Source organism: Enhydra lutris, unplaced genomic scaffold (assembly GCF_002288905.1).
Source record: "Enhydra lutris kenyoni isolate GAN:26980312 unplaced genomic scaffold, ASM228890v2 scaffoldscaffold29, whole genome shotgun sequence".
Classification (NCBI taxonomy): Eukaryota; Metazoa; Chordata; class Mammalia; order Carnivora; family Mustelidae; genus Enhydra; species Enhydra lutris.
In genome coordinates this window covers 17,166,466-17,178,474 of record NW_019154113.1, presented here as the reverse complement: position 1 = coordinate 17,178,474, position 12,009 = coordinate 17,166,466, and the positions used below count along the sequence as shown (strand labels likewise).

The window sequence follows — 12,009 nt, the reverse complement described above, 5'->3', positions numbered from 1 at the left end:
GAAGAGTAAATGAAACAAGATGGGATTGGGAGGGAGACAAATCATAAGTGACTCTCAATCTCACAAAACAAACTGAGGGTTGATGGGGGGAAGGGGGTTGGGGGGGTGGAGTTATGGACACTGGGGAGGGTATGTGCTATGGTGAGTGCTGTGAAGTGTGTAAACCTAGCGATTCACAGACCTGTACCCCTGGGGATAAAAATATATGTTTATAAAAAATAAAATTTAATTTAAAAAAAAATTAACAACAACAGGGGCACCTGGGTGACTCAGTGGGTTAAGCCTCTGCCTTCGGCTCAGGTCATGATCCCAGGGTCCTGGGATCGAGCCCTGCATCAGGCTCTCTGCTCAGTGGGAAGCCTGCTTCCTCCTCTCTCTCTGTCTGCCTCTCTGCCTACTTGTGATCTCTGTCTGTCAAATAAATAAATAAAATCTTTAAAAAAAAAATTAACAGCAGTAGGAAATTTGGGAAACTCACAAGTACAGGGAGGTTAACATATTCTTAAATAACCAATGAGTCAAAGAAGAAATCACAAGGGAAATCAGAAAATATTTTGAGATAATGAAAACAAAATACACCCAGACTTAGAGGATACAGTTAAAGAAGTGCTTCGAAGGGAATTTGCACCTGTAATGCCTGTATTAAAAAAAAAAAAGAAAGATCTCAAACCAATAACCTAAACTTAACCTTAAAAGCTCAAAAAGATCAAACTAACACCAAAGCAAATAGAAGGAAGGAAATGATAAAGACTGCGTAGGAAACCAATGAAATCAAGAATTAAAAAACAACATTTAAAAAAAAAATCAATTAAAACCAAAAGTTAGTTCTTTGAAAAGATCATTAAATTGACAAACCTTTAACTAGACTGACCAAGAAGAGAGAAAACCCAGCCTCCCACTGGGAAAGTCAGGGGAAAGGGAGTGACCACTAATGGAATGTGGTTTCTTTCTAGAGTGATTAAAAACGATCCGCAATTCATGATGATGGTTGCATAACTTTGGGACTCTAACCAACACAGGTGAATCATATTTAATTACTAAAAGAACAAAAAAAGCCAAAAGCAAAACAAACAAAAACCTCCAAAAGATCTGAAAACAACTGGTCACTATCCTTCCTTTCTTTTTCATTGGTTTTGTAAACTCGATGCTTGTCTGTGGGGTGGACTGGGCAGACACCAGGATTAAGTCTTCACGCAGGCTTGGAGGGAGAGAGACCCCAAGGGGAAGACTGATGGTAACCACAGAGAGGAAAACAGAAGATCAGTGAGCTTCTCCAAGAGTTGGGAGGCTGCTTTGGATACAAGAGCCCCCTTTCTCTTGGTTACCCTAAAATATAGTACCTTTGGTCCTTTTGCCGTTGTCAAGTTTACACTCTAGACCTTCCACTGCGGACACAGAGTGGCTTCTAGGCAACCCCCGCTTTGCCGATCTCTTTGAAGGAGAAATCATTTCCTGGTTGAAGAGATTTCTTCGAACTTTGGTCACTTCTGAAAGCATCAAAAAAAAAAAAAGAAGAAAAGAAAAGCAACATTTACCAATATTCACATTTACTAATAGATTTCCTTAAATACTATACTCACATGATGCAAACTATTACCCTTACAAATTCAGTTTATATATTTATTTGTTCATTTGTCAGAGATAGCACAAGCAGGGCAAGCAGCAGGTGCAGGGAGAAGCAGGCTCCCAGCTGAGCAGAGAGCCTGATGCAGGACTGGATCCCAGGACCTTTGGATCATGACCTGAGCCAAAGGCAAGACGCTTAATCGACTGAGCCACCCGGGTGTCCCACAAATTCCGTTTAAATCCAACTTTTCAGGAACGTGAGGAAGGCCCACATCACTTAAAGGCTGTCCTCATTGTAAAATGGACACAATTCTTAAGAGGCTGGCTAAGGTAGATCAGAGTCCTTTTACTATACGCCATTACTGCGAGGATTTTCCTCGCTTTGGACCTTTTTACTCCTTTGTATTCCGCTCAGCTCCAAGGAGAGGAACTGTTCCTTTCAATTCCACAAATCTTTTTCTTCTTCTTCTATTTTACAAATTTGCTGGGTTATGCTCTTCCTGACTCCAGGGCATGAGAATTTTGTGACCACTCAGATTCAAAGTTAGGAGAAACAGCTCCCAAGTCAGAAACTACCTGACAAAGCTAGCAGGATGGCATCTGAGTCTGAAGCAGGATGTCCCATAGGCGGCTACTCAAAAACTCACGAAGGATAAACTCCTCTTAGAGCAGGTTATTTAAATACAAACCAGGGGAACCTGGGTGGCTCCGTGGGTTAAACCTCTGCCTTTGGTTCAGGTCATGATCTCAGGTCCTGGGATCGAGCCCCATATCGGGCTCTCTGCTCAGCGGGGAGCCTGCTTCCCCTCTAGCTCTCTGCCTGCCTCTGTGGCTACTTGTGATCTCTGTCAAATTTAAAAAACAAACAAAAATCTTAAAAAAAAAATAAAAAAATAAATACAAACCAAATTATCCCTGACCCACAAGCTGGGAGGAGCCCTGCCTGATATTTACCCACTGGTGACTGACATTACCATTAAGGACCCCAAAAACACCCAAGTTTCAAAAAAAAAATACCTGAAATGGATTTAGGACCTGACAGCCAAGTTTGATTTGTTCCTTTGTTTTCCTGAGGTTTTAAAAGTTTAATAGTGACAGAAAGCTTCAAAGAATAACACATCACACATAGACTCAACACTAAAATTCATCAGCCATCAAAATTTGATTTTCTCCCTGCACCTCTCTATGTTTACACAATTTTTCCCTCATCGAAGTTGCACAGTAAGGTGAGGACATCCCAACCCTTTAGTTCCCTGCACTTCGGCGCACATCTCCCAAGATCAAAGGGCAGGGCACCGGGCATACTATCCATCCTCCCATTTCTCTCATGGTCTCAGCAATACCCCTTACCACACCCCCCACACCGGCCCAGGAAAGTTACGATGGAAGCAGGGATCACGTGGTGCGCTCGGTGGTCAAGTCAAGTGCTTTCACCCAAACCAGTTTATCACCGCTTCTTTTCCTTCTTGTGGCTTTCACAGTAATGGTGTTTTCAAGAAAGATTTCCGACTAGTGATTTTGCAGAATGCAGTATTTTGAGAGCATGTGAATACCTTATTCTCCTAGCATCGGGCATTTGGACGTATTTCATTAAGCAACGATTATACAAAATTCTCATTTACAACTGTATGCAGCTGCTAAAATACATGCCATTAAACTGAGTTTGTCATGCTAGTGAATAAATGTGTGCACTGCGAGAGCCTGGCGTACCTTGTACTGGATCTTTCAGTGGAACTGGAGGCTGCTGAAGAGGACAGGAGCTCTCCTGGAAGAGGAGGAAACCGACGTTCATTTAAAAGAATAAAAATTCCAAGTGAAATCCTCTGACCCTTGCAGTTCCACTTGTAGGAATCCCTAACAGGAATACTTATAAAATGCACAAAAACAGATATAGGTTCTAAGGACACGGAAGCCTGCATTATAATACAAAATAAGAAACATCCTCAGTATCCATAGTGAGGGGCACCTGGCTGGCTCAGTGGGTTAAGCGTCTGCCTTCCGCTCAGGTCATGATCCCAGGGTCCTGGGATCGAGTCCCGCATTGGGCTCCCTGCCCAGCGGGAAGCCTGCTTCTCCCTCTGCCTCTGCCTACTACTCCCCTGCTTGTGTCCAATCTCTCTGACAAATAAATAAATAAAACTTAAAAAAATATATATCCATAGAGTGAAACAAATTTTGATACATCCATCCAAAGCAGACACTAAAACATCAGAAAGACCTCTAGAATAGAGAAGGAAGGAAGACCCATCTGTATGTACACAGAAAACAAGTCCATGATGGGGAAAAGGAAAAAAACAGAATGAGTACAACAGGTTTGTACGACTATTTGTAATGCGTGTGTGTGTGTGTGTGTGTGTGTGTGTGTGTGTGTGTGTGTGTGTAACAGATAATGAAGACATCTTTGATGTGTGCTATTGGTATATATAGAAAAGGGCCTGGAACAGCCACAACAAAGAGGCATCCAGGATTCCTTCTGAAGAATGAATGGAGGAGGGGTGACTGAGTGGCTCAGTCGATGAGCACCAGACCCTTGATTTCAGCTCAAGCCACTTTCTGAGGGTTTTGAGATTCTCAGGGTTGTGAGATTGGGCCCCTGCGGCAGGCTCCGCACTCAGCGGAATCTGCTCAAGATTCTCTCTCACCTGCTCCAATCTCCCCCCAGAAAATAAATAAAATCTTAAATTAAAAAAAAAAAAATGTAGAAGAGACACTTAAGGGTAAAGCCATATAAACTAGAGGGTGACTACATGCTTCAGGGCTTCACTGCACTGATCTATTCACTATTCGATAGTCTAAAAATCTAGATGCATCTAAACGACAATTGTTTTTAAAGCTTTTCTTTCCAATTATGCCAATATATTTTTTAAAAAATGAACTACCACATACAGGCTGACTTAAGGAGTGCTAGAAGGACTGCAAATCATTGTAACATCTAGAGAGAAAGAAGGTCTGACACCTTTGTTGCCGTCCACTTCTGGATTTTCTATGATTTCTGATCCGGATTCCAAGGTACACAAGATTTGCATCTTTTTTCAAGGCATACTGAGGATGTGAACACCACTAACTTTTTTAAAAAATAATTTTAAAAAAGATTTTTATTTATTTATTTGACAGAGATCACAAGTAGGCAGAGAGGCAGGCAGAGAGAGAGGGGGAAGCAGGCTCCCCGCTGAGCAGAGAGCCCAATGCGGGGCTCCATTCCAGGACCCTGGGATCATGACCTGAGCCGAAGGCAGAGGCTTAACCCGCTGAGCCACCCAGGCGCCCCACGGGTAAAATGGTTTATCTTTAACAAATTTGTAATTCTTCAGTTGTTGGATTCCAGTTGAATACTCATTCATAAAACCCTCTCGGGTCCCACTCCCTCAAAGTAGAGGCAGTCCCCTGCGAGCTTATTTATTGTATCAACTCGTGATAGAAGGAACGGATCTGGTGGCATGATCTCCTGTCCCCTGGGAAAAACTTACGTTTTTTGTAGCTCTCTTGGACGCTTTGGGGATCTCAATTTGTCGAAGATTCTGTGAAACCTCCGCAATGCTTTTATGTCTTATTAATGCATTTTTCCTTTTAAAAACAGAAACAAACAGCCATTACACATTGAACAGAGGTTATGAGTAAATTAGAAAAGAATCAGAGTTGAAAATAATACACTAATTAATAAAAGTCAGTTATCTTGTCATTGGTCTGAATTTGTAGCAAAACACAGCAACCTCACAATTTCCAAAAGTTAACTACTATCAGTTCAACTAGTTACGAACAACAGGGAGCATCAAGGAAAACAAAGTCACCGAAGCCGGAAGCTTGTCTCATAAAAGGCTCCTAGCTCCTGCAGACCCTACGTGGACAAACAAGGGCACTGTGGACTACGTTATCAATCCTGCATATTCCCTGGATAAAATACAGGATGCCAGATGTTGCATGTTAGGAATGCCTATAGATGGCTTCTGGGATTCAGACAGAAGGACAACTAGTAATTCAACAAATTCTATACCAAGACAACTGCCCTCTGTCCGACCTACAATAGAGCACGTAATTCCTTCAACTCCTACCTTCTTTTCTTAGCCGATCTGGTGCGAAGCTCTTCTAGCTGGTCAGACTCAGTGCCACCAGACACTGATCTATGAGCACTTGACGGAAGAGGCACAGAGAGAAGGGGTGATATGTTTTCTTGTGTCACGGAGTCGTCACTGAAAAAATCTAGAGGAAGGACACCAGCCAGCTTCTGAGGAATCATAAACCCCAGGCTGTCATAAAGATTTCCAAGCGTCTTTGGGATGGAGTCAATATACCTGCGGAAGAGATTGGTTAACTACGCGATGGTCACCATTCCGCCCTCTCTGTTCCGCCCCGCAGGACAGACAGTCCTTAGAATTCCGTAATTCTCACATAATACCAAGCACATGCAGTTTCTGGTAAGACAGTTCTAAAGTTAGTAGGACAGACAGTCCTTAGAATTCCGTAATTCTCACATAATACCAAGCACGTGCAGTTTCTGGTAAGACAGTTCTAAAGTTAGTAGTCATCAAACTCACAATCCCAAGATTTCCTCCAGAAACTTTGCTAAGTATGCCGAATCCTCAGTCAAACACACGGTGCGCAGCAAGCCTGTCACCTGAAGAAGATAACCGAAAATGACCACGTGCTTCCTGCAGGGAAGCGGAGAGCCTTTCGGGCTCTTCTCTGGCGGTGCTGGGCTATATACTTGCCTCTTTCATCACCTGCTCCATCTCAGCAGTGCTTTCGTGGATGGACGGGAACTGCAGACACAGCTCCAAACGAAGAAACACCTGAAGCTGGCACCTTGACAGAATGAAATACTTGGGTCATATCCATCCTGAGTGCCATTTAACTACACGCTCCCTCCTTAAGCAAAGATCTGTTTACAGAAGAACTGACAACCGAAAAGGAGAAGAGACACTGCTTTTAAATAGGGTAGCTCAGACTGCGCATCACGTCGCGGAAAATAAGCCTCTAGGAGCAACTGGCAATCTAGTTTGTATTTATTAATCAATCAGTCATCAATCCGTTTTAAGTGGATCCAAGCAAATCTTGGAGCTGTTCTGGAGTGATATAAATAAATAAATAAATTAATAAATTAACACACACACACACACACACACACACACACACACATATATATATATAAAGTAAATATATCAAGGTAGTTACTTACTCTCTGACTTTATCTTCATCCAGTTTTTCCCCTAGATTCTGTCGAAGACTTTTGCTAGTTTTTAAGAGGCTATTTTTCACTTGATTCACGCAGTTCATCTGAAAATACAAAATTATTACATAGGAGACTACTGAGTTACATATTATTTCTAATTTATTTCACAGCTGATTAACGTCCTAAGAAGGGAAGTACGTTCCCTTACAAATTGCCCCCTTATTTCATCTGAATGAAAAACAGTGAAATGAATGTGCGGGCGCCTGGGTGGCTCAGTCGGTTGAGTGTCATCTTGGTTTCAGCTTAAGTCATGATCAAGTGGGATCCAGTGGGATCAAGCCCCCCACTGGACTCTGCGCTTGACACAGCTCCCTGAGATTCCCTCTCTCTCCCTCTGCTTACATGTTCTATTTTAAATAAAGTCTTTAAAAAAAAAATGTTCTTTCTCCTTATCTTCAAAAGTAACATGGTAAAAAGTATTTGAGAGCAGGGGGACAGGATACAAGCCTGCATATCTGGCCTTTTTTTAAAAAAAAGATTACTTAGGGGTGGAGGGGTGCCTGGCTGGCTCAGTCAGTACAGCATCTAACTCTTGATCTCAGGGTTATGAGTTCAAAGGCCACGTTGGGCGTGGAGCCTACAATCAATCAATAAAATTAAATAAATAAATACATACATATATAAATAAGGACCATAAGCAACTCCTGTCCACTTGAGAGGAGCCTGGCTTTCACCACTAACCATGAATAAAGACAATGACAGCATGGTCTAAACCAGTGGTTGGCAACACCCCCTGTGCATAAGAATCATCTAGCAAGCTTTTTATAAGTACATATACCCAGGAACAAGCCTCAGTTGGTCTTGAGGAAGCCAGGCATCAGCATTTTTAAAAAAATGTTCCTGGTAAATCTGGGTAAGAACCACCAGCTTAATTTATGCAGCTAACGTGCAGTTCAGGACAGAGATTTCATTAGAAAAGCAGTACGTGTAATTTCCACTACCCTCACTTGGCCTATTTCCTGGGTTTCTGCCTTTACCAGTTCACCATGTCCACCTTCCAAGGTCTGGAATTATGTTCACCCCCTTGCTTATCTTACTTGTGAATCACACACCACGGAACAGTCATTTCCCAACACATATGGCCAAACCTGCCAACAAGCATCCAACCACCCCATACTCTCTTACTTCTAATTCCTTGGTGCCTTTGGATTTTAGGAATGCTTTAATGGTTGAGATCATATTCTGAGCGCATGAATGCAACGTGTTTTCTCCTGTGGCCACAGTCTTTTGGTAATTTTCATGTATGTAAGACAGGAGCTCCTCTTCTGTTTTAAAATCTATGAAAAAAAAATCAAATTGATCATCACACTTAGCTGAAGTCATTGTATTAAGTCAGTGGTCAACTGGGAATTTTTGCCTCCCAGGGGACATGTGACTGTGTCTGGGTTGCCAGACCAGTGGGGATCTAGTGGGCAGAGGCCAGGGATGCTGCTAAAAATCCCACAGCACAAAGGACAGCCCCTACAAGAGATTATCCCACCCAAAATGTCAGTAGTGTGGAGGATTAGAAACTGCAGAGATGGTCATTTTAAGGCTTTGCAAATCAAATGTGTATGTTATAAATTTAAGGATAACCATTATGGAAAAAAAAAAAAACTATAGTGGTGCCTGGCTGGCTCAGTCAGTGGAGCATGTAACTCTAGATCTCAGGGTTGCGAGTTCGAACCCCACATTGGGTGTAGAGACTACTTAAAAATAAAATCTTAAAAAAGCAAAACAGGGGCACCTGGCTAGCTCAGTTGTTACGCTCAGGTCATGATCCTGGCTGGAGTCCTGGGATTGAACCCCACATCAGGCTCCCTGCTCAGCAGGGAGCCTGCTTCTCCCTCTCCCACTCCCCCTGCTTGTGTTCCCCTTTCTCACTGTCTCTTCTTTCTCTGTCAAATAAATAAATAAAATCTAAAAAAAAAAACCAAAAAAACAAAAAAAGCAAAACCAAACAAAACTATATAACCTCCAAACCTAGCAGAAAGGAAAAAGAGGAATCAACAGAACTTGATTAATCTCAAAGTCTGCTAGCAAGGAAAAAATAAAAACTATAGAAAGCACAAAATAAGACACTAAAAAACTTCCAAGCTTATCAGTAATTACAAACATTTATTTTACAAATGTGCTTGCTGAGTAAAAGAAACTATCAGATTGGATTAAAAAATTCCCTCACATTACAGATGTCAGAAAATATTTAGAATTAAGTATCAATGAAAACAGAATATGACAAACATGTATAATGCAGTTAAACTTGAAGGAAAATTCATAGTCTTAAATAATCCCTTAAAGAAAAAAAAATAGGGGCACCTGGGTGGCTCAGTCAGTTAACTATCTGCCTTTGGCTCTGGTCCTGGGATCAAGCCCCATATTGGGCTCCCTGCTCAGCAGGAAGCGTTTTCGAACCTCTGCCCTTCCCCCGTTCATGTTCATGCTCTCTCTCTCTGCAACCCCCCACAATAAATAAAATCTTTTAAAAATAAATAAATAAATAAAAACCAGGGGCACCTGGGTGGCTCAGTGGGTTAAGCCTCTGCTCTGGCTTAGATCATGATCTCTGGGTCCTGGGATCGAGCCCGGAATCAGGCTCTTTGCTCAGCAGAGAATCTGCTTCCCCCTCTCTCTCTGCCTGCTGCTCTGCCTACTTGTGATCTCTCTCTTTGTGTCAAATAAATAAATAAAATCTTAAAAAATAATAATAATAAAATAAAGAAACCCATTTGTTCCCACACCATTTGTTGAAAAGATTATCCTTTGCCCACTGAATTACTGGGGCACCTTTGTCAAAAAGCTGTGTGCCACTGTCGGGCAGGTCTATCTCTGCTCAGAATCTAGTCCAGAAACTGTTAATAGCACATAGTCTTGAATGCTGTTAATTTTGCTCTCTCCTGAATGAACCATCCACATTCTTGAATACTTTTACTAGCTCATTAAAGACATTCTGTCTCATTCAGACTGATAATCATCTATGAATCTAACATTTCACAGGCCAAAAAAAAAAAAAATCCTTCAAGGAGCAGAATTTATTTATTTATTCCAGAATTCTCAAAAGAAATCAAAGGTGACATCATGCAGTTATTGCCCGAAGTCCCTAAGCTATCTTTACAGCTTTCCCACAGGACTGGCTCTAAATGTGCCCTGAGAAGGAGAAACCTACTGCAATTCTATCCCTTCTTTAGAAAAGAAAGAAAGAATGGCAAAATTAGTATTACTGGACGAAATTCTTCTGCCCAACTCTGAAAGACCTCAATACTCTAGATCGCTCCCAAAGCTTTCCCCTTCCCTTTTTTCCACCATGCAGAAAGCTTCTTTAACCACTTGTCGTATGGCTGTGCCATGGCCCTTCTTGTGACTTTGCTTAGGCCAGTCCCCCATCTGGCATGCCCTCTCTTAACCATGCTGCCATCTCAACTATGCTCGCCCCTCAGCATCCAGCCTGGGCTCCCCCTGGCTCCCAAGAAGCCTCCTCAGCCTATTCCAGCCCAAGGCTGCCCTTCCCGTTCTCCGCTCCTCACATGTCTTTGGTTCTCTGATGAGCAAGTCCTTCCTGTTGGAGATTCCTGGCTCTCTTGTGTATTAGGCTGCCTTAGTTCATTGTGTATTTTATATATGTGTGTGTGTGCGTCTACATATATGAACTATTATCATCTTTGTGGTTGCATCACAATCTGAGACCAGGACATGATCTTTTTATTGTGTTCCCCATAACACACTTTGAGGAATGCAGCCGATGTCTGATAAATGTTAATTGAGGGATAGAATTAAAACTTATAAGAATCTGAGGGTATGAAAGAGTCAACCTGGCCTTAGACACCAAAAGGCTATGGAACTGAGGGATACCTTTAGGGTTAGAGCTTCGTAGTGTCCTTCCTCGGTTTTCCCATTTATCTGCTGTCCTCCCACTGGCTGCCCTTGGGACGCCCTTCTCCCCGGCCGCCTCTGGACCACAGTCGGGACACAGCTTCTGCGCCTTCACATTCAGCCTCGCTACGTTCAGCATCTTCAGGGAGCGACACATGGTGCTCATCTTCCGCCGCACGGGAGTCCGAGGGACCCCTCCTTCCAAGACAACAGCGTGCAGAGAAAAGGAAAATAGCTTTCACTTCTGGCGATTTAGGAACCACTTTAAGATGAAGCATTCCGTGAGAGAGTAGAAAGCGTAGCCCTTTGGTGGTTCGTGCATCTCTCTGTGCCTCCAGCCCGGAGTAGAGAGAGAGCTCTTCTTTAAACTGAAGTTTAGGAATGAAGCATTGCAATAGGACCCGAGGATTTTTAGTAAGGCCAATGCCAGACCCATTTGGTGTTCCCTGATGGTCAGAGTTGCGACGTAACTGTCCTGAAAGCTACTCTCTCCCACTTTTTAGTACAGTAACTTGTTCCTGACAACTTATTCTAAGGAAGGCAAATAATAAATCACCTGCATCATGTACACTCTAGTATTTATAATGATGAAAACTGAAAATCTCTTGGACAACGTAAGATTTTTGTAAATTTTGTGAAGCGATGAGGCAGAATAGTAACTGAAAAGGCAAGGAAGCAGATAGGTATTTATAAGGAGCACGCAAAGCTGGATTTGTATTTCTGTCCTAACTAAGAATGGAAACGGTTTATTAACAAAGTAGGATTGTGGGCGATTTTTAAACATCGCTTTTGTAATTAATGTCATCTTTTTCAAATTTGAAATAGAAGAACCTGTCCTTCTCTCATTCAGTTACCATTTCAACCTCATTTCAGGGAAAGCTAATCTTTTAAAACACACATGCTCAAACAAGGCTGCCTCAAGAAACAGTCAGTGTGCTTACGTTTCTTTTTGCTGTCTTCCTGATTGGACACAGCGGATTCTTCCCGAGACTTCCTCTGGTAGAGCTTGGACAGGCAACACGTTAACTCGCTTTCAGTTTTGGAAGACTCTTCCTTATCAGATGAGGCAGCTTGTAATAACCTGCGAACAAAGCAAGAGGTCTAGGATAAAGCTGAAATTCTGGTTTTTCTAAAACACTTCAACAACAAAATTCATTATCCTTTTAAAAGCTAATCAAAAGATGTCCGCACAAGAAGTCTTCAAAAATATTTTTTGCTCAGAAGGGAAAATACCCCTCTCTTCTCACAATTTAAACACTCACACCAGAAGACAGGAGAGAAACAATGCAGTAGACCCCCCCCCTCCAACAGCTCTTAGAAGAAACCAACCCATGCAAGAGACTGAATAATCACACTTGTTGACTCCATAA

At 42.2% G+C, this 12,009-nt stretch overlaps 1 protein-coding gene across 2 annotated transcripts in view; it reads right to left on the bottom strand.

Moving 5' to 3' along the window:
* Nucleotides 1–12,009, bottom strand: part of LOC111152642 (TOPBP1 interacting checkpoint and replication regulator) — a 49,063-nt gene that overhangs the window by 22,886 nt on the left and 14,168 nt on the right. For both annotated transcript variants that reach the window (XM_022511181.1, XM_022511182.1), the window contains exons 6-15: nucleotides 11,581–11,720; nucleotides 10,619–10,837; nucleotides 7,919–8,070; nucleotides 6,740–6,837; nucleotides 6,273–6,366; nucleotides 6,099–6,178; nucleotides 5,616–5,855; nucleotides 5,034–5,130; nucleotides 3,277–3,331; nucleotides 1,341–1,487 (exon numbers count right to left, since the gene is read on the bottom strand). In XM_022511181.1, the coding sequence (XP_022366889.1) occupies nucleotides 1,341–1,487; nucleotides 3,277–3,331; nucleotides 5,034–5,130; nucleotides 5,616–5,855; nucleotides 6,099–6,178; nucleotides 6,273–6,366; nucleotides 6,740–6,837; nucleotides 7,919–8,070; nucleotides 10,619–10,837; nucleotides 11,581–11,720 (1,322 nt within the window). The remainder of the gene's footprint in view (nucleotides 1–1,340; nucleotides 1,488–3,276; nucleotides 3,332–5,033; nucleotides 5,131–5,615; nucleotides 5,856–6,098; nucleotides 6,179–6,272; nucleotides 6,367–6,739; nucleotides 6,838–7,918; nucleotides 8,071–10,618; nucleotides 10,838–11,580; nucleotides 11,721–12,009) is intronic.